This window comes from Ranitomeya imitator, chromosome 3, assembly GCF_032444005.1.
Source record: "Ranitomeya imitator isolate aRanImi1 chromosome 3, aRanImi1.pri, whole genome shotgun sequence".
In the NCBI taxonomy this organism is placed as follows: Eukaryota; Metazoa; Chordata; class Amphibia; order Anura; family Dendrobatidae; genus Ranitomeya; species Ranitomeya imitator.
In genome coordinates, this window is record NC_091284.1 from 823,242,069 (window position 1) to 823,265,562 (window position 23,494).

The 23,494-nt window shown below is 46.4% G+C and overlaps 1 protein-coding gene across 2 annotated transcripts in view; it reads right to left on the reverse strand.

The window, feature by feature from the left end:
* UVRAG (UV radiation resistance associated) overlaps positions 1-23,494 on the reverse strand; it is a 98,067-nt gene that overhangs the window by 53,568 nt on the left and 21,005 nt on the right. For both annotated transcript variants that reach the window (XM_069759391.1, XM_069759389.1), the window contains exons 2-6: positions 16,094-16,211; positions 14,172-14,206; positions 11,215-11,376; positions 1,323-1,397; positions 921-1,006 (exon numbers count right to left, since the gene is read on the reverse strand). In XM_069759391.1, the coding sequence (XP_069615492.1) occupies positions 921-1,006; positions 1,323-1,397; positions 11,215-11,376; positions 14,172-14,206; positions 16,094-16,211 (476 nt within the window). The remainder of the gene's footprint in view (positions 1-920; positions 1,007-1,322; positions 1,398-11,214; positions 11,377-14,171; positions 14,207-16,093; positions 16,212-23,494) is intronic.

Genomic DNA, 23,494 nt, shown 5'->3' on the forward strand with positions numbered 1-23,494 from the left:
TATGCAGCTGATGAAATTTCGGATTTCCTATGAGATGGGTGTGTACAAATCAGATAGCACACGTATAGTATATGTGCCGTGCGATTTTTTTATTTATTTTTTTACCTTGCACCCATGCGATTTTTTTCTAACGTCGCACACACTGATTTTATACAACGATGTGAGTGAAGCCTCAGGCTGTGGCTTTTTCACACTCCCATGCTTTATAATGTAGCTTATAATTGTTTTGTAATTTTTCAGGGATGCAATGAGACCTTTAGAAATACATAGGAGGGGGGGGGGGGGGAGGAGATGGACGAGTGCTCTGGAGGCTGCGGTACAAGAGATGCTGAGTGGTTGCTTTCAGTGCGACAGCGCCATCTGGTGGTAACACAGAAGCCCACCCGACAGGGCCACAGCGCCATCTGGTGGTGACATAGAAAACCACCCGACAGGGCCACAGCACCATCTAATGTCAGTGCGACAGACTGAAGAGTTAAAAAATGTTTAAGAATATAAGTTAGATTGGGATCATTCACAACTCTTCCCGCACAAAAACAAGCCCTCCTATGGCAATGTCCATGGAAAAATAAAGTTATGGATCATGGGAGCACCGGCAGATCGGCCCCATAAAAAGATATGGCCAAAAACTAGTTATTTTTCCTGGCAATGTCCCATCACTAGAGGACACGGAACTGCAGGACGAGGCGGCGCTCTACTGATCGTCCGGATGTTTATCTTCAGGCCGATGTGAGAAGTTCAGCTCTGGAGGTTTTACAACGGGGCAGGAGGGACATCGATATCCCTGAGCGCCGATCCCGGGATCCTCCAGCGCTCACTTTGAAGTCGGCGGGGGTCCTAGTGATCACAACACCCGCAATCATTCATTTATGAGCAGCCTCCATGTGTACAGCAAATACCGGAAAAGTAAGTGCACCTACCGCAGCAGAGAGAAGACTCCATAAGAGTTCCGCACCGCATTCTGCTCCACCTGCAGGTGGCTGTTCCTGCGTGACTCTGTGCTGTCCTGCAGAGAGCACATACATTCAGGTTCATAGGGTTAAGTGCGGATTTGTTGTTCTTGCCTCGATCCCACACACGGCGCTCGCTAAGGCTATGTGCACACGCTGCAAATTTTGCTGCGGATTATCCAAAATCAGTCCGGAAAAATCTGCAGAGTAATCCGCAGCGTGTGCACATAGCCTAAAAAAGACGAAGAGGAGAAAACCCGGGGTCCCGATACTCGGCAGCCCGAATGTCTGCGTACTTCACGCCATATACAGAACAGCTGTCATAATATGGTCGCTGCATGGATCAGCCCACAAAATGATGGGTGCACTTACCTTACTCTCAAAAGAGGCGCCGTAATATCCATCATTGAGCCCAAAAATGATCTCATTTGGGTTACGGGCGTGGATCTGCAGAGAAACAGAAGCGATTGTGTTATTAAAGGGCAGGCGAGCTGCCAATCACAACACAGCAATCAGGCGTCTAATCCAGGTGGGGAAATTATAGGCTGCGCCCTCCCTCCTGGACGCGGCAGCCACCCCGACACCTGTCCTTCCTCCTGGACGCGGCAGCCATCCCATTGCCCGCTCACCCTCCTGGACGCGGCAGCCACCCTGACACCTGTCCTTCCTCCTTGCTGCAGCATCCACCTCGCACCTGTCCTTCCTCCTTGCTGCAGCATCCACCCTGCACCTGTCCTTCCTCCTTGCTGCAACATCCACCCTGCACCTGGCCTTCCTCCTTGATGCAGCATCCACCTCGCTCGCACCTGTCCTTACTCCTTGCTGCAGTATCCACCATGTGTCTGTCCTTCCTCCTTGCTGCAGCATCCACTCTGCTCCAGGCCCAACGTTGCAATTCAACATCCATTCTTTCTCCAACATCACTTGTGGGGGATCCACATGCAAACACTTCACAAAAATACAGCGCAGGAGCCCTGACCCACTAACACTGCAGCTCGCATGCTCTGACAGCGAATCCTTTCTACATTATTTACAGACTTTCCACCACTCCACAGTCTCTGCACTGTTTATAGTTACTGGGGAAGACACAAATAGCCGCCAGCGGACAATACTAATGCTGTGCAGTCACCAGAGGATGATAGTCATATATACATTGTCCCCCTGCATCTATACAGCATCTCCTACCCCAGAGCAGCGCTCCCAAAGATTACAGCTCAGGGAAGAAAATATCACTAACTGTAGAGAGCCGGTGTGTCACCACCTGACATGTGTACAGAGACAGCAGAATACTGAGTGCAGCTCTGGAGTATAATACAGGATGTAACTCAGGATCAGTAATGTAATGTATGTACACAGTGACTGCACCAGCAGAATAGTGAGTGCAGCTCTGGAGTATAATACAGGATGTAACTCAGGATCAGTAATGTAATGTATGTACACAGTGACTGCACCAGCAGAATAGTGAGTGCAGCTCTGGGGTATAATACAGGATGTAACTCAGGATTGTGAAGGAACAAATTATGAAAGATTCTCCATTTTGTGCTTTGACTCCATTTTGTTTTTGGTTAAAGATAAATTCTGTTATTTACTTAGGTAGAAGATTACAGCTGCTATGAAATAACTGTCCTGTTTCTCACGAAGATAACATTTTGTTATTCAGCTAGTCTATGGTTCATAATTGGTATAAAGACCTTGAGTGTTCTAATTGGAGCCGAGCCAGATAAGAGACTCGTGGGGGTATCGCTATACAAGACTGAGGCATCTGTTAATATGTTTTTCTATGCCAAAAATACATGACCATATCTGTAGTTCCCATTTTTCCTGTATCCTCATGGGTTAAGTTTTTCCTGTATTCTTATAGGTTAAGACCTGTGAACGTGTTCTTATGCTGATTGGTTGAAGTATAATTTCTATGACTATGAAAAGTCAGACAATAAAACGGGGGCCCAGAGATCTGCTCGATCCCCCACACAGAGGCACGAGTCTCCGTCTGGTCATTTTCAGTTGCCGGCAACGCCCTGTAGATTAATCTGGAAATCACTGAGTCAACCGTGAAGGATCACTTTAGATCCTCCCTCAACAGCTTGGCGCCCGAAAACGTGGGGCCCCAACCAGGAACGCCTCTGCCCCCCGGAGGACAACCAGACAAAGGACCCTCGGAGCGGACACGGGCACTGGAAAATTGGGACTTGGGACTGATCATCCCCCACAACAACCACGGTAAGTTGGCAGTTATACTGTCCAGACTGACCGTTTGGTGTGGTTTTCCTGTGTTTGTTGCTGCAAAGAGGATCTGAGGTTTGTCCCCGATGGTGGGGTGATTTTTGGGTGGAATCATATAGAGGTGTAGTTCCGTTGGGAGACCAGTGCTCGAACCGTACCTCATAAGGGACGGACACCCCGGATTGACCAGTGATGTAATTCTCTTTATAGTCAAAATATCCTGAATTCCTGATCATTGTTAGAATCAGGCGCGGTGAGGTGATCGAAGATTGGGTAGGATACGTAACTCAGGAATATATAGAAGTATACAGTATATATATATCCAGAGGTATTCGGAGGGAAGTTTAAGACTCCCTCCTCCTTTCACTGAGTACCGCGTTTTTGGGTTGTCCCAGTGGGGGACAGGTAAACCTAGTGGAATAGACTATATACGGCCGCTCTGGTACTATGCACGACAAAGTAAGGATATTTAGCTCTAAAGGAGAATCATGTTTCCATGGAAGTAAGAGAAGACTTTGAATTTGTGTGTTGAATCTGATATTGTTAGCCCAAAGATGGGGAAAATATTCTCAATGATTGGTTTTTGTAAGGTGTTCTGGCATATGAATTGTGCGATGAAGGTTTTGTAGAAATTAATTAAGTCTGAGAACTGCTGAATTCCGTCTTTGTGTGAAATTTGGGATGGGAGGGGTCAAACATCTGCGCTATTGCTTTCTTTTGTGTTGAGGAATGCTGTGATGTTCTTATCAGTTCTGAGTTTCTGGTATGGAGGGGGCGAGTCGCTGCGTCCTCTCGGAATTTTCTATCCTTGTGTTGTGTAGTATGTGCAATAGTACAATGTTGTATTGAATTAGAAAGAAATATCGTAAGTTCAAGTTGGAATTTGAAAGTGAAAGAATTGTGCCTATTTTAGAAGAAAACATGTAAGAGATTGTTTGGTTATCAGTGTAAGTAATTAAAAGATTGGTAAAAGATTTATCTGCTTCAAGTTGAGTGGTTGATATATAGTAAATTAAGGATTAACAGAGAAAGTGAATTCGGATTTGTTTTTGTTACGTTGAAAAAGGGAAGCCGTCTACTACTATGACAAAGACTGAGAAAGTGGCTGAATGTTTTGTGGTGCAGGAAGAAATTGAGAAAGTGATTGAGGGTGGCATGATGTATAACCTGGACGGGGGAACCTATGAGAGTGGTGTTGATTTCTGTAATGCTTTAAAGGTTTGGGCACAAGATAGATTAGCGGACCAAGCTACCTCCCTCATAGATGTCACACAGGACAAGGGGGAGACTGCCGAGAAGTTCTATGGGCGTCTTATGGTAGTATTTGAAGATCTGGGGTTTTCACTGTATAATAAAGCCCATACACACCTTTTTTGTAGTAGCTTTGATGTCCAGCCTTAAATCTGAATTGAAAGAGGCAATAATGTCAGTTAGACCTGACATCGAGAATTCCACTCCGGACGATGCATTAAAAGTAGTACAAGGTTTCCAGAAGAACTTAACCCATTCTGTATCAGCAGCTGCAGCGATCTTTACTCGCTCTCTAGTCCCCCCCCCCCCCGCCCCAGCTGCAAGGACAGCTCCCAGCTCGGTTCCTTATCAGTGGCCCAAGCAGAAGATTTCAGCTCCAGCCCCCCCTCCCTTACACAAATCCAGTCTTACGCTCCAATATCTATTTTAACCCTGTGTCTGGAAATCTCCCTCGCTATGTTAATTCTCAGATCAAGAGCTTGTTTTAATTAGAGTAGATGGCAGACCCAATAAATATACTCTTACAAAACCCATCCCTGTGGGACCTTTCCCTGAAGTCACTGCTCAGTTCGTAATCTCTCCCTCATGTCCGGTAAATTTACTGGGGACAGATTTTATTATCACAGTTCCGCTCCAGAATATAATTCCAAGATGATGGTCAAATGGTATTTACGTTATATAATCCCTATGCAGATGAGTATAATGAGATGTGTATCTTACATGCCCTTCCCACGGTTATGATGGCCCTGATAGGCCCAGATTCACCCCCAATAATGCCTGTAAAACCAGTAAAAGTGTTTCTCAAACCTGGTGCCCCTTTTCCCAAAGTCCATCAGTACCCTTTGAAACATGATCAGGAGCGGGGCCTCAAGGGGCAAATACAAACGTTACTCGATAATGGTGCCCTGGTACCCTGTGTTTCCCCATGTAACACGCCCTTGTTTCCCGTTAAGAAAAAGACCCCACCCGGCCAACCCCCTGTGTACCGGCTCGTACAAGACCTATGGGCAGTTAATGCAGCTACTGTTCTAGAAACTCCAGTGGTGCCTAATCCATATACTCTTGTCCCAGATATCTCAGGATGCTGCTTGGTTCACAGTTATCGACCTCGCCAATGTCTTCTTCAGCATTACATTACACCCAGATTGCCAGTTTGTTTGCATTCACTTATCAGGGACAACAATTGATGTGGACAGTTATGTCACAAGGGGCCCAAAACAGTCCCAATCAGTTTGCAAAAAATATATGGGTGAGTGTCTTTTACCCTGGCAGTTAGAATATCCTTATGTCACGCTGCTTCAGTATGTGGATAATCTTTTGTTGTGTGCACAGACAGAGCAGGAAGCCATTGTTGCCACTGTTAGTTTTCACAAGTATCTGGCAGATCTGAACTGTCGGGTTTCGGCCTAGAAACTTCGGCTCTGCCTTGGTCAAGTGATATTTTTGGGTCACTGTCTCCTTCAGGGTGCCAGACACCTCACAGAAGAAAGGAAAATAGCCGTCAGCTACAAAGGATGAGACTGAGCTCCAGCGTTTCCTTGGACTATGTATTTATTGTTGTCAGTGGATACCGGACACATCCTGCATAATGCTACCTCTCTACAAGGCCCTGAAAGACTGTTCAAGATATGCTGATGATTTTGGCAGATTCCACACCGGATAAGCTTTTACCACGGAAGATACTGTATTGCTCGGAGCTGCACTCCCTCCCTCCCTGTCAGGACAAGAAGCAGAACTTCAGGATCTGTCTACTGCATGTACTTTGGCCAAAGACAGGCGGGCTAATATACACGGACTCACAGTATGCATTTGGTATTGCTCATGATTTCGGAGCCTTATGGGCCAATCAAGGGTTTGTTACTACCGCCGGGACTCAGTGAAGAATGTTGAAGCTGTTAAAGCCCTCATGGACTCAATCAAATTACCTACTCAGGTGGCCATTATCAAAGTTAAGGAGCACGGTACTATGGAACAGACCACAGACTGTTGGTAACGCCTTTGCGGATATGCAAGCAAAAGCCGCTGCTCTCCTACCCGTTGAACTGACCATACCAACTATGGTGACCACACGCTCTCAGCGTAAACAGTTACAAGAAACACTGACTCTACAGGAACCTGATGATGTATGCCAGACTGAGGTTTTCTGCCGGAACCCGCAAGACCGCTTAATGACGATGCAGAGAATGTCTCCAAAGGAAGAAGTGAAGCACTGGAATGCTGATGGAGCACGTATGGACAATGGTCGCTGGAAAAAGGACCAACTTGTGTGTCTCCCTAAGCAGATGTACCCTGCTATTGTCACGTGGGCGCATGGGCCCACACATCGAGGTATCTGTCAGACCTGCAAACCCGGTCAACTTCAACGTGTACCCCCGAAGCACCTTGCTAAGCCCGACTATCCTTTCCAAAGGCTCCAGGTGGACCACATCACGTTGCCTAAGTCTGGAAGGTATGAATATTGTCTGGTGGTTGTCGACATGTTCTCCAGTTGGCCAGAAGCATTCCCCGTTACCAACATGACTGCAAAGACCACAGCAAAGAAACTGGTGATGGAAGTTATATGCAGATATGGTGTTCCAGAAGTTGTTGAAAGTGACCAAGGCCCGGACTTTTCTTTTTCATGTGTATCAGGAGGTTCTGACAATGCTTGGATCCACTGTAGCACTCCGTACCATCCACAATCTAGTGGGAAAGTTAAGAGGCTGAATGGCACACTGAAGGGACAATTGACCAAAATGATGCAGGAGACTACGGCTCCATGGCCAGGGCTCTTATATATTCGTACTACCCCTATTGCAAAACATGGCCTGTCCCCATATGAGATATTGTTTGGTGCTAGGTTCTCAGTTGTAAATTTTCAGTCTCAGTAGTTGTCAGAAGAAACTGACCGTGCTGTTCAATATGTTATTCATCTTCGTAAAAATGTTGCTAACACCCATGTTTTAGTTTCTTCTTCCCTTCCAGATTCAGCAGAAACCGACACTTGTCACAATTTGAAGCCTGGTGGTTTTATGGTCGTGAAAAGCTATGTCAGAAAACACGGACTAGAACCCTTGTATGATGGTCCCTACCAAGTCCTCCTCATTATTCCTATGTCAGTAAAGCTGGAAGGAAGGCCGACATGGATCCACGTATCGCACTGCAAGCTGGTCAAACAGACTAGTAGCAAATAAGGGGACATAATGTTTTGGTTTTTCGTATTTCCATATAATAATATTGGTAACCGCATGGGACAGCCTAAATTCCACAACATCCTTGAATAATAAGTTTGTACAATATCATGAAAATTTAGTAGTACAGATGGGTATAGCCAATAAAATTGTCAGTTATACAAATGTGGGATAAATTGGTTAGGGCCACAGATTATCCAGATGATCAAATTTGGGATATATTGGATATACTTAATACTACTGCCTGTGTTATGAATCTGTTGAAGGGTTTAAAGCCCACTGATTGCTCAGATTATGTCCCACTAATTCATGAAGCACCTAAACTAAAGGTCCCAGGAGGGATAACCGTATTAGCTGATAATTATACCTGCTATAATTCCCAAGACACTACAGGTACACCAGTAGGGGTCTTCGAGACAGGTTTCTGTAAAGAGAACAATTCCCTGGATACTGACTTGCTAGCTAATCATACACAGTATATGTACGACATTTATTGGTTATGTGGAGATGGTAAGCTCCGTCCTAGGTTGCCTAATACCTGGACAGGTCAATGCACCCTTGTTAAACTAGCTGTGCAGTTCAAGATTTTACCTTGGGATCCAGAGACACCTGATGAATATACCAGAAAGAGGAGAAGTCTTGATCAGCTCCACATGAGTTATGAAGAAAATCCATTGATATATGTCGATGGCATTGGAGTGCCAAGGGGGGTGCCTGACCAATTTAAAGCCCAGAACCAGATCTATGCTGGCTTTGCTTCTATAATCCCACAGGTGCAGATTAATAAAAATGTTGATTGGATCAATTACATATATTACAGTGAACAAAGGTTTGTCAATTTTACCTGTGATGCTTTCCAAGGTATAGTTGAAGAGTTGAGCCCTAACACTAGAATGACCCTCCAAAACCGACTAGCCCTTGATATGATCTTAGCTGAGAAAGGAGGAGTCTGTGGGATGGTGGGAGAGGAGTGTTGTACCTATATCCCTCAGAACTCTGGGGTAAAAGGAAAGACCATGATAGCCCTTAAAAAGATAAATGGGTTAGCAGCAGAATTAAAATCTAATGTTGGAGTAGACACATCTTTCTTTTCCGGTTGGTTGGGTGGGCTTAAAGGACTCCTTCAACAAGCTTGTCTGGTACTGATTGCTCTCCTTGTAGTTGGATCGATAATCCTCTGTTGTGTTATTCCCCTGTATAAAAAGGTTATTACTGAGGCAACTCCGACTGGCACCTTCCTCAACCAAGAAGTAGACCCACTAGAGTACAATGGCACTGATCCAGGGGAGATCCCTAAGTACGTCCCCCTCAAGAAGATAGACAATACCCTTTACTCTCAGATGTTGCTAAGAGATTTAGTTTAGGGACAGCGGGAGAACTCCATGTGAAGCTAGTGAAGGGTTCAGCTGCCTGGAGGCCTCTCACAAGGGGAGAGCTTCTGAGGTGTCTGGATGAAGAAATCCACCTCCCCTTTCCCCATCACATGGACAGTCTCGAAGGATCTTTCTTTTTAGGGAAAAACTTAGTGTTTAGGGGGGATTGTCAAGTTGAAAATATATATCTTTATACACTTTTGTACTTTTATATATTCTTATGCTGTGAAACAATAAGTTTTTCCCCTTATGTTTGCTAATGCAAATTTAACTGTATTTAAGATGGCTGCCAGTATTCACATAAGTTAGAAGATATTCAAAGACTCAGAGATTAATATGATAAAGACAATGACCGTAATAAGGACAGTTGGTGGGCAGACACCTTCTCCTTTCTTAATCCAGCCAATTGGTTTGAGGGACTTGCGGCTGGATAGCTGGAATCTTACAAAGTTTGTTATATATCGCTGCCTTTATCCTTGTCATGTATGTAATACTAAAACTTGTTCTTTGGTGTATTTCTGTATGTATTAGGAAATTCTGCACTAAGACAACTAATGATGAAACCAAAAGCGTTGCCACCCCTGTTCTTCTCTACACCGATTTTACAAAGTTACCTGATGAAGATGTTGAAGCCAAGCGCATGGCTATCTTCAAAAGATCCCAACTACTGTTATCAATAATTGTTATTCGTAAATTCTAGTATACAGGGGGGACGGGTACGCCGCAACAGCCATGGCTGGTAACATGGCACCAGTCATGTGAAGACCAGTACCCCTCGAGCTTATAGCTTGGGATAGTACCTCTGATGCTGGACATTAACAAAATTTATCTAGGGGGGAATGTGAAGGAACAAATTATGAAAGATTCTCCATTTTGTGCTTTGACTCCATTTTGTTTTTGGTTAAAGATAAATTCTGTTATTTACTTAGGTAGAAGATTACAGCTGCTATGAAATAACTGTCCTGTTTCTCACGAAGATAACATTTTGTTATTCAGCTAGTCTATGGTTCATAATTGGTATAAAGACCTTGAGTATTCTAACTCGAGTGAGCCAGATAAGAGACTCGTGGGGGTATCGCTATACAAGACTGAGGCATCTGTTAATATGTTTTTCTATGCCAAAAAGACATGACCATATCTGTAGTTCCCATTTTTCCTGTATCCTCATGGGTTAAGTTTTTCCTGTATTCTTATAGGTTAAGAACTGTGAACGTGTTCTTATGCTGATTGGTTGAAGTATAATTTCTATGACTATGAAAAGTCAGACAATAAAACGGGGGCCCAGAGATCTGCTCGATCCCCCACACAGAGGCACGAGTCTCCGTCTGGTCATTTTCAGTTGCCGGCAACGCCCTGTAGATTAATCTGGAAATCACTGAGTCAACCGTGAAGGATCACTTTAGATCCTCCCTCAACAGGATCAGTAATGTAATGTATGTACACAGTGACTGCACCAGCAGAATAGTGAGTGCAGCTCTGGGGTATAATACAGGAGGTAACTCAGGATCAGTAATGGAATGTATGTACACAGTGACTGCACCAGCAGAATAGTGAGTGCAGCTCTGGAGTATAATACAGGATGTAACTCTGGATCAGTAATGTAATGTATGTACACAGTGACTGCACCAGCAGAATAGTGAGCACAGCTCTGGGGTATAATACAGGATGTAACTCAGGATCAGTAATGTAATGTATGTACACAGTGACTGCACCAGCAGAATAGTGAGTGCAGCTCTGGGGTATAATACAGGATGTAACTCAGGATCAGTAATGGAATGTATGTACACAGTGACTGCACCAGCAGAATAGTGAGTGCAGCTCTGGGGTATAATACAGGATGTAACTCTGGATCAGTAATGTAATGTATGTACACAGTGACTGCACCAGCAGAATAGTGAGCACAGCTCTGGGGTATAATACAGGATGTAACTCAGGATCAGTAATGTATGTACACAGTGACTGCACTAGCAGAATAGTGAGTGCAGCTCTGGGGTATAATACAGGATGTAACTAAGGATCAGTTATGTAATGTATGTACACAGTGACTGCACCAGCAGAATAGTGAGTGCAGCTCTGGGGTATAATACAGGATGTAACTAAGGATCAGTAATGTAATGTATGTACACAGTGACTGCACCAGCAGAATAGTGGGTTATCTGTTAGTGTCCAGTGTAAGTAGTAACACTCAGGATTATATGATAAAGTGCATGGTGACAACACGAACCAGAGATTCTCATGATTTCTTACCTGAGGACCGAGGTACTTCAGTCCATCAAGATTGACTTTCCACTCAATTAAGAGCCGATAATTATCATTTTTGCCCCCCCATATCCTGACGATGAAGCACGACACAGATGTATCCAGCCGGTCCGGCATCAGCCCGAAGTCCAGGCTTCTCCATGTTGGATTCTAAAGAGAAATAAAGTTGATTGTGAGAATGAATTCCTGGTGGCTGGGTTCACATTGTGTTAATGGCGATGCGCTGACAGGATCCGTTACACAGCGGCACTAACGCTATGTAACGGATGCGTTAGCGTACCCATTAACTGCCATTATGTAGCGCATCGCTAAAGCATGTCTTAATCGGCATGCGTTAGCGATGTTCCGTCATTCTGTGACGGACCCTTGGACGCAGTCTGCAGCGTTTACCGGTCCGTCACCGCTAGCACATATAGAGCATCTGCGCTAGCGCGATCGCATAAACGCGATCTTTTTCGGCACTTGCGTTAACGCAGTCGTATGCAACGTATGCGTTGAACGGACTGCACTAACGCAATGTGAACCTAGCCTAAAGTAGAAACTTTACATCTGAAGCTGGCACCAGAAACCAGAGGTCAGCAGCACAACACGGGGATGTGGCGCCTGGACGTCCGCAGGATCTGAAGTTTTGCCCGTGTGAACAGTCTCCTCGTATAAAGTGGTGATAATTGGTTCCTGCACTTACACTTCCATGTTATCTAGTCACTGACATCTCCACACACCTATTCCTAGTAGTCACATATTCTCCCCCCAACAAATATTAAGGGCCAGAACATGTGCATCAATGTCTCCCCAATGGTCAACGCAGCCACACAGAAACCTTCTCCTACATAGTCAAATGAGTTGAGAACAATAAAACATAAAAATGATCAATGTAAATCACAACTAATATCCCACGGAGGTCTGGAGTTGGACTGATGCTCAAAATCAAAGTGGAAAATGAAGTTACAGGCTGATCCAACTTCAGTGGAAATGCCTCAAGACAAGGAAATGATGCTCAGTAGTGTGTGTGGCCTCCACGTGCCTGTATGACCTCCCTACAACGCCTGGGCATGCTCCTGATGAGGCGGCAGATGGTCTCCTGAGGGATCTCCTCTCAGATTTGGACTAAAGCATCCGCCAACTCCTGGACAGTCTGTGGTGCAACGTGACGTTGGTGGATGGTGCGAGACATGATGTCCCAGATGTGTTCAATCGGATTCAGGTCTGGGGAACGGGCGGGCCAGTCCATAGCTTCAATGCCTTCATCCTGCAGGACGTGCTGCCTCACTCCAGCCACATGAGGTCTGGCATTGTCCTGCATTAAGAGGAACCCAGGGCCAACCACACCAGCATATGGTCTCACAGGGGGTCTGAGGATCTCATCTCGGCACCTAAAGGCAGTCAGGCTACCTCTGGCGAGCACATGGAGGGCTGTGCGGCCCTCCAAAGAAATGCCACCCCACACCGTTACTGACCCACTGCCAAACCGGTCATGCTGAAGGATGTTGCAGGCAGCAGATCGCTCTCCACGGCGTTTCCAGACTCTGTCACGTCTGTCACATGTGCTCAGTGTGAACCTGCTTTCATCTGTGAAGAGCACAGGGTGCCAGTGGCGAATTTGCCAATACTGGTGTTCTGTGGCAAATGCCAAGCGTCCTGCATGGTGTTGGGCTGTAAGCACAATACCAATTTGTGGGCATTGGGCCCTCATAGCACCCTTGCCATAGCTTGCATTGATGTGCCATCCTGGATGAGCTGCACTACCTGAGCAACTTCTGTAGGTTGTAGACATTGCCTCATGAAACTGTACAGTACCTTTAGGGTTGAGAGCAATGACCAAATGCAAAAGTGACTAACACAACAGCCAAAAAGGATGAAAACAGAGAAATTGTCTGTGGTCACCCCCTGCAGAACCACTCCTTTATGGGGGTTGTCTTGCTAATTGCAGAGATCATTTCTACCTGTTTGTTCCATTTGTACAACAGCGAGAGGAATTGATTCACAATCAGTGATACACACACATACATGCACACATCCCCAAAATCACAGCAGCCACACACTCCCCCCAGAAGTGAAACTTCTTTTTAATGGTCCCAGCTGACAAGGATACAACAGACTTTCCCCAAATAGTCTCACACACCACTCCTCAATGGTCTCCCACAACACACAAACCAGACCCCCAGCAGTCACACTACCACGTACACACCATACCTCCGGCCGTCACATACACATGTATATTCCAGATGCTCGGCAGTCACACCCCTGCGTATACGCCGCACCCCTGACTTCACCCCCCCATTCAAATATACACCAGACCCCCAGCCATTGCATACATGTTTACAGCAGACCCCCATGCACACATTATACAGCAATAAAGACGTGGCTTTCATTAACATTCCTGTATTCCTCAAGAACGGAGAAATCAGAACCATTCACTGAGCTAAATGCAAAAAGTGTTCAACCCGGCAGGGTCAGTTCACAAGAGCTGACGGTCTCTGGGGTCTATGTACCAGGCTTAAGTATGTAATAGAGGGGGGGATTCATTGTGCACCACCATCAGCCACAGCAGAAACGCTGCAGAAAATGCCAAGTAACAAACACCGCTCAAGGGTCTCCACAACCCTCAGAAATACATTAGGGGTGGCCGCAGACCCCATCATTGCACCTGCCAAACACACAACTGCGATCATCCTAAAGGTGGCCGCACTGAGCAATCCTTCCAAGTTTTGTACTTGCGCTTTTCATTCTCTTCTTTATCCATGATCCATTACTTAATTTTTCAGACCACATTGGCCGTATCAGGGTTTGTTATTTTTTATAGGACAAGTTGCAGTTTTGAATGACACCACAAAAGGAGGGAAAAAAAAAATCTATGTGAAATCATGAAGCAACAACAAAAAAAATATTGATAAAAGACAACAGACCAGAAAAATACGAGATGCAAATAATAAGGAACATCTTACCAGAGAGTCCTTCACCACCTCACTCTTGTAAAATTCTGGAACGAAAAAACAAACAAAAATAAATTATAATGATAGAGAATTATACCCGGATAATAAATATATACAGCACAAAGCAGAAAACAAAAACAATTAGGCTATGTGCACACGTTCAGGATTCTCCGTGGGAAAACCGCTTACTAAACGCATACATAAGCATCCCATCATTTTTAAAGCATTCGGTAATCTTTGTGCACATGATGCGTTTTTTCTACGAAAAAACGCATCGCGGTAAAAAACGCAGCATGGTCATTAATTTAGCTGATTTTTTGCGTTTTTCCTGCTATTTAATGCATTGGGAAGGTCTGGAAAAAAACGCGCAAAAAAAACGCACAAAAAATACGCATAAACGCGTCAAAAACGCATGCGGATTTCCTGCAGAAAAAGTCCAGTTTTGTTAAGGAAAATCCTGACGTGTGCAACTAGCCTTAGTAGTTATATTCTTGTACATAGGGGCAGTATTATAGTAGTTATATTCTTGTACATAGGAGCAGTATTATAGTAGTTATATTCTTGTACATAGGGGCAGTATTATAGAAGTTATATTCTTGTACATAGGAGCAGTATTATAGTAGTTATATTCTTGTACATAGGAGCAGTATTATAGTAGTTATATTCTTGTACATAGGGGCAGTATTATAGAAGTTATATTCTTGTACATAGGAGCAGTATTATAGTAGTTATATTCTTGTACATAGGGGCAGTATTATAGAAGTTATATTCTTGTACATAGGAGCAGTATTATAGTAGTTATATTCTTGTACATAGTGACAGTGTTATAGTAGTTATATTCTTGTACATAGGGGCAGTATTATAGTAGTTACATTCTTGCACATAGAGGCAGTATTATAGTAGTTATATTCTTGTGCATAGGAGCAGTATTATAGTAGTTATATTCTTGTACATAGGAGGCAGTATTATAGTAGTTATAGTCTTGTGCATAGGAGCAGTATTATAGTAGTTATATTCTTGTACATAGGAGGCAGTATTATAGTAGTTATAGTCTTGTGCATAGGAGCAGTATTATAGTAGTTATATTCTTGTACATAGGGGGCAGTATTATAGTAGTTATATTCTTGTGCATAGGAGCAGTATTATAGTAGTTATATTCTTGTACATAGGGGCAGTATTATAGTAGTTATATTCTTGTACATAGGGGCAGTATTATAGTGGTTATATTCTTGTACATAGGGGCAGTATTATAGTAGTTATATTCTTGTACATAGGGGCAATATTATAGTAGTTATATTCTTGTACATAGGGAGCAGTATTATAGTAGTTATATTCTTGCACATAGGGGCAGTATTATAGTAGTTATATTCTTGTACATAGGGGCAGTATTATAGTAGTTATATTCTAGTACATAGGGGCAGTATTATAGTAGTTATATTCTTGCACATAGGGGCAGTATTATAGTAGTTATATTCTTGTACATAGGGGCAGTATTATAGTAGTTATATTCTTGTACATAGGGAGCAGTATTATAGTAGTTATATTCTTGCACATAGGGGCAGTATTATAGTAGTTATATTCTTGTACATAGGGGCAGTATTATAGTAGTTATATTCTAGTACATAGGGGCAGTATTATAGTAGTTATATTCTTGTACATAGGGGCAGTATTATAGTAGTTATATTCTTGTACATAGGGGCAGTATTATAGTACTTATATTCTTGTACAAAGGAGCAGGCCATCAAACCAATCCCCCCACAAACGCTTTATTTTTACCAATTTTGTCAGGGTTGGTGGATCCAATGTGTACTTCAGTCTACCGATCAGGCAGCTGGATTTCGACATGCCCTATCATTTTGTTCTGTAGGAGATAAGGCCACCTCTCCTCTCGCCATACAGGACTCATGCAATGCGACTTATAATAGTATACACACCTTTGTAAATTTTCTCCCCATCTAGTAAGTACAGCGTGAAGTAGGTGTCCAGCAGGCGGTGGCCGATCTTGTTTATTATGTTCCTCGCTGCGATGCTGCGCAGGTGACGAAGCCGCCGCTAGAAAATAAATTACAGATAGTTATTACCGTGATGGGATAATTAGCAAAAGTCGCGCACGAAAGGACATTTGTTAAGAATCTCCCTCAAATATCTTATGTGCAACTTACTGCTCCTCCAATTATCTTGTCAGTGCCCAAACCTTACAGTGTGAAGCACCTGGCAGCCATCAGAGGTCGATTGTGTCCACCCAACTCTGCACCATCCACATAACTGACCACATACACTCAGGACAGCAGGTCGGTCACTGAAGTGGATGTGGTATGGACCCATAAAATGTGCCTATGACAAGGGAGGACTAAGTGTTAACGAATCCAAATATGTGCTGGAGCCCGACAATGACCCCCAACATCCAACCAATGTCACCAAGAACGAGGAGACCTGGGGGCGATGATCCGGCCCCACAGAGCTGTGATCTCACATCATCCAGTCTGTCTGGGATCACAAGGAGACAGAAGGATCCACACAAGCCTCATATACAGAAGATCTGGGGTCAGTCCTCCCAGATGTTTGGAACAATCTCCTGCTGAGATCCTCCGTAAACTGAGAGCAAGTGACAAGAAATGATGGAGGCGGCGGTCAGTCACCAGATACTGATGCTGGAGGAGGCGGGCGGTCACCAGATACTGATGATGGAGGAGACGGTCCGTCACCAGATACTGATGATGGAGGAGGCGGGCGGTCACCAGATACTGATGATGGAGGAGACGGTCCGTCACCAGATACTGATGATGGAGGAGGCGGGCGGTCACCAGATACTGATGATGGAGGAGGCGGGAGGTCACCAGATACTGATGATGGAGGAGGCGGGCGGTCACCAGATACTGATGATGGAGGCGGCGGGAGGTCACCAGATACTGATGATGGAGGAGGCGGGCGGTCACCAGATACTGATGATGGAGGCGGCGGGAGGTCACCAGATACTGATGATGGAGGAGACGGGCGGTCACCAGATACTGATGATGGAGGAGACGGGAGGTCACCAGATACTGATGATGGAGGAGGCGGGCGGTCACCAGATACTGATGATGGAGGAGGCGGGAGGTCACCAGATACTGATGATGGAGGTGATGGGAGGTCACCAGATACTGATGATGGAGGAGGCGGGCGGTCACCAGATACTGATGATGGAGGCGGCGGGAGGTCACCAGATACTGATGATGGAGGTGATGGGAGGTCACCAGATACTGATGATGGAGGAGGCGGGCGGTCACCAGATACTGATGATGGAGGCGGCGGGAGGTCACCAGATACTGATGATGGAGGAGGCGGGCGGTCACCAGATACTGATGATGGAGGCGGCGGGAGGTCACCAGATACTGATGATGGAGGTGATGGGAGGTCACCAGATACTGATGATGGAGGAGGCGGGAGGTCACCAGATACTGATGATGGAGGAGGCGGGCGGTCACCAGATACTGATGATGGAGGCGGCGGGAGGTCACCAGATACTGATGATGGAGGAGGCGGGCGGTCACCAGATACTGATGATGGAGGAGGCGGGAGGTCACCAGATACTGATGATGGAGGAGGCGGGAGGTCACCAGATACTGATGATGGAGGAGGCGGGAGGTCACCAGATACTGATGATGGAGGAGACGGGCGGTCACCAGATACTGATGATGGAGGAGGCGGGAGGTCACCGGATACTGATGATGGAGGATACGGGTGGTCACTAGATACGGATGATGGAGGTGACAGGTGGTCACCAGATACTGATGATGGAGGAGGCGGGAGGTCACCGGATACGGATGATGGAGGATACGGGTGGTCACTAGATACGGATGATGGAGGTGACAGGTGGTCACCAGATACTGATGATGGAGGAGGCGGGAGGTCACCAGATACTGATGATGGAGGAGGCGGGAGGTCACCAGAAACTGATGATGGAGGAGGCGGGCCATCACCAGGTACTGATGACGGCGAGAGGTCACCAGATACTGATGATGGAGGCGGCGAGAGGTCACTAGATACTGATGACGGAGGCGACGGTCCGTTACCAGAAACTGATGATGGAGGCGGCGGGAGGTCACCAGATACTGATGCCGGAGGCAGCGGGACGTCACCAGATACTAATGGGATTAAATTTCTCTTTTGTTCATTCTATTTGCATTTTGTTAATTAATAAAAAATAAACTATTCTCACTTCTATTTTTGAAAGCTTCTAACTTTTCAGTATTTTTTTCCCACCTGCCTAAAACTTTTGCACATTTCTGTACTTTTGCAGTCACTAATTGTGTCTCCCTACTTTATTATGGACCCCATAAAAGTGAACATTGCATGGACCCACTCCCGACCTCATCTATATAGAGGTCACCTAACACTTTAGCATCAGGTGATTTGGGGAACATAAGATAACACAATTCTTGGATCTGTCGAGGAGAATATATACCGTATTTATCGCAGTAGATCGTCTTTTTAGACTGGGTTGATGTCTGCCATATTTACTTGATGTAGCTCAATAGATCTTGCTTACTATAATGGGGTCAGATGCCTCAGACGCCTCAGAGAGAACTCCCCAACTCCTCCTGTGACGGGCAGGGCTGGAGTTTTGGGATAAATCGGGAGGTATCTGCGCAGCTCAATCCCATACTACGGCCAATAATAAACCGATCTGTGTCGGCGATCCCATAAATCAGACTGTAAAGCTTATGGTCACCGGCCACGTAGAGGATGTCAGTCCTCATGCCCCATCACACGGAGGAATCTCGTGGCACCAATATCAGACGCGGTCTCCACATAACCAGCGGAAACAGGTGACCTCTGCTGGGTTTCATCATGTGATATCACACAAAGTAGAGATTTGTTAAGACCATTAAATTACGATGAAAAAACAAAGAGAACAGAACAAATCGCCATTCATCCCTCAGTCCTCACTAATAAAGGGAAACGCAGACCAAAACTGAGAAACCAACTACAGAGTCGGTAGGTGTTCTATACAAGGTTATTTACGGCACCTCTGAAATTACCGCTACACTATAGAGACCGGCCTGTAATACTACAGGAGAGAAGAGCCGCTACACTGTAGAGACCGGCCTGTAATACTACAGGAGAGAAGAGCCGCTACACTGTAGAGACCGGCCTGTAACACCGACTACAGGAGAGAAGAGCCGCTACACTGTAGAGACCGGCCTGTAATACTACAGGAGAGAAGAGCCGCTACACTGTAGAGACCGGCCTGTAACACCGACTACAGGAGAGAAGAGCCGCTACACTGTAGAGACCGGCCTGTAATACTACAGGAGAGAAGAGCCACTACACTGTAGAGACCGGCCTGTAATACTACAGGAGAGAAGAGCCGCTACACTGTAGAGACCGGCCTGTAATACTACAGGAGAGAAGAGCCGCTACACTGTAGAGACCGGCCTGTAATACTACAGGAGAGAAGAGCCGCTACACTGTAGAGACCGGCCTGTAATACTACAGGAGAGAAGAGCCGCTACACTGTAGAGACCGGCCTGTAACACCGACTACAGGAGAGAAGAGCCGCTACACTGTAGAGACCGGCCTGTAATACTACAGGAGAGAAGAGCCGCTACACTGTAGAGACCGGCCTGTAATACTACAGGAGAGAAGAGCCGCTACACTGTAGAGACCGGCCTGTAACACCGACTACAGGAGAGAAGAGCCGCTACACTGTAGACACCGGCCTGTAACACCGACTACAGGAGAGAAGAGCCGCTACATTGTAGAGACCGGCCTGTAATACTACAGGAGAGAAGAGCCGCTACACTGTAGAGACCGGCCTGTAATACTACAGGAGAGAAGAGCCGCTACACTGTAGAGACCGGCCTATAATACTACAGGAGAGAAGAGCCGCTACACTGTAGAGACCGGCCTGTAATACCGACTACAGGAGAGAAGAGCCGCTACACTGTAGAGACCGGCCTGTAATACTACAGGAGAGAAGAGCCGCTACACTGTAGAGACCGGCCTGTAATACTACAGGAGAGAAGAGCCGCTACACTGTAGAGACCGGCCTGTAACACCAACTACATGAGAGAAGAGCAGCTACACTGTAGAGACCGGCCTATCATACTACAGGAGAGAAGAGCCGCTACACTGTAGAGACCGGCCTGTAATACTACAGGAGAGAAGAGCCGCTACACTGTAGAGACCGGCCTGTAATACTAGAGGAGAGAAGAGCCACAACACTGTAGAGACCGGCCTATAATACTACAGGAGAGAAGAGCTGCTACACTGTAGAGACCAGCCTGTAACACCGACTACAGGAGAGAAGAGCTGCTACACTGTAGAGACCGGCCTGTAACACCAACTACAGGAGAGAAGAGCAGCTACACTGTAGAGACCGGCCTGTAACACCGACTACAGGAGAGAAGAGCCGCTACACTGTAGAGACCGACCTGTAACACCAACTACAGGAGAGAAGAGCAGCTACACTGTAGAGACCGGCCTGTAACACCAACTACAGGAGAGAAGAGCTGCTACACTGTAGAGACCAGCCTGTAACACCGACTACAGGAGAGAAGAGCAGCTACACTGTAGAGACCGGCCTGTAACACCAACTACAGGAGAGAAGAGCTGCTACACTGTAGAGACCGGCCTGTAACACCGACTACAGGAGAGAAGAGCTGCTACACTGTAGAGACCGGCCTGTAATACTACAGGAGAGAAGAGCCGCTACACTGTAGAGACCGGCCTGTAATACTAGAGGAGAGAAGAGCCACAACACTGTAGAGACCGGCCTATAATACTACAGGAGAGAAGAGCCACAACACTGTAGAGACCGGCCTATAATACTACAGGAGAGAAGAGCCACAACACTGTAGAGACCGGCCTATAATACTACAGGAGAGAAGAGCCGCTACACTGTAGAGACCGGCCTGTAATACTACAGGAGAGAAGAGCTGCTACACTGTAGAGACCGGCCTGTAACACCAACTACAGGAGAGAAGAGCAGCTACACTGTAGAGACCGGCCTGTAATACTACAGGAGAGAAGAGCCACAACACTGTAGAGACCGACCTATAATACTACAGGAGAGAAGAGCCGCTACACTGTAGAGACCGGCCTGTAATACTACAGGAGAGAAGAGCCGCTACACTGTAGAGACCGGCCTGTAATACTAGAGGAGAGAAGAGCCACAACACTAGAGACCGGCCTATAATACTACAGGAGAGAAGAGCTGCTACACTGTAGAGACCAGCCTGTAACACTAATTATAGGAGAGAAGAGCTGCTACACTGTAGAGACCGGCCTGTAACACCGACTACAGGAGAGAAGAGCTGCTACACTGTAGAGACCGGCCTGTAACACCAACTACAGGAGAGAAGAGCCACAACACTGTAGAGACCGGCCTGTAATACTACAGGAGAGAAGAGCTGCTACACTGTAGAGACCGGCCAGTAACACCAACTACAGGAGAGAAGAGCAGCTACACTGTAGAGACCGGCCTGTAACACCAACTACAGGAGAGAAGAGCCGCTACACTGTAGAGACCGGCCTGTAATACTAGAGGAGAGAAGAGCCACAACACTGTAGAGACCGGCCTATCATACTACAGGAGAGAAGAGCCGCTACACTGTAGAGACCGGCCTGTAATACTACAGGAGAGAAGAGCCGCTACACTGTAGAGACAGGCCTGTAATACTAGAGGAGAGAAGAGCCACAACACTGTAGAGACCGGCCTATAATACTACAGGAGAGAAGAGCCGCTACACTGTAGAGACCGGCCTGTAATACTACAGGAGAGAAGAGCTGCTACACTGTAGAGAACGGCCTGTAACACCAACTACAGGAGAGAAGAGCCGCTACACTGTAGAGACCGGCCTGTAATACTAGAGGAGAGAAGAGCAGCTACACTGTAGAGACCGGCCTATAATACTACAGGAGAGAAGAGCCGCTACACTGTAGAGACCGGCCTGTAATACTACAGGAGAGAAGAGCTGCTACACTGTAGAGACCGGCCTGTAACACCAACTACATGAGAGAAGAGCAGCTACACCGTAGAGACCGGCCTGTAATACTACAGGAGAGCAGAGCCGCTACACTGTAGAGACCGGCCTGTAATACTAGAGGAGAGAAGAGCCACAACACTGTAGAGACCGGCCTATAATACTACAGGAGAGAAGAGCCGCTACACTGTAGAGACCAGCCTGTAACACTAATTATAGGAGAGAAGAGCTGCTACACTGTAGAGACCGGCCTGTAACACCGACTACAGGAGAGAAGAGCCGCTACACTGTAGAGACCGGCCTGTAACACCAACTACAGGAGAGAAAAGCCGCTACACTGTAGAGACCGACCTGTAACACCGACTACAGGAGAGAAGAGCCGCTACACTGTAGAGACCGGCCTGTAATACTACAGGAGAGAAGAGCCACTACACTGTAGAGACCGGCCTGTAACACCGACTACAGGGGAGAAGAGCCGCTGCACTGTAGAGACCGGCCTGTAACACCGACTACAGGAGAGAAGAGCCGCTACACTGTAGAGACCGGCCTGTAACACCGACTACCGGAGAGAAGAGCCGCTACACTGTAGAGACCGGCCTGTAATACTACAGGAGAGAAGAGCCGCTACACTGTAGAGACCGGCCTGTAACAACGACTACAGGGGAGAAGAGCCGCTGCACTGTAGAGACCGGCCTGTAACACCGACTATAGGAGAGAAGAGCCGCTACACTGTAGAGACCGGCCTGTAACACCGACTACAGGAGAGAAGAGCCGCTACACTGTAGAGACCGGCCTGTAATACTACAGGAGAGAAGAGCCGCTACACTGTAGAGACCGGCCTGTAACAACGACTACAGGAGAGAAGAGCCGCTACACTGTAGAGACCGGCCTGTAACACCGACTACAGGAGAGAAGAGCCGCTACACTGTAGAGACCGGCCTGTAACACCGACTACAGGAGAGAAGAGCCGCTACACTGTAGAGACCGGCCTGTAACACCGACTACAGGAGAGAAGAGCCGCTACACTGTAGAGACCGGCCTGTAACACCGACTACAGGAGAGAAGAGCCGCTACACTGTAGAGACCGGCCTGTAACACCGACTACAGGAGAGAAGAGCCGCTACACTGTAGAGACCGGCCTGTAACACCGACTACAGGAGGGAAGAGCCGCTACACTGTAGAGACCGGCCTGTAATACTACAGGAGAGAAGAGCCGCTACACTGTAGAGACCGGCCTGTAACACCGACTACAGGAGAGAAGAGCCGCTACACTGTAGAGACCGGCCTGTAACACTAATTATAGGAGAGAAGAGACGCTACACTGTAGAGACAGGCCTGTAACACCGACTACCGGAGAGAAGAGCCGCT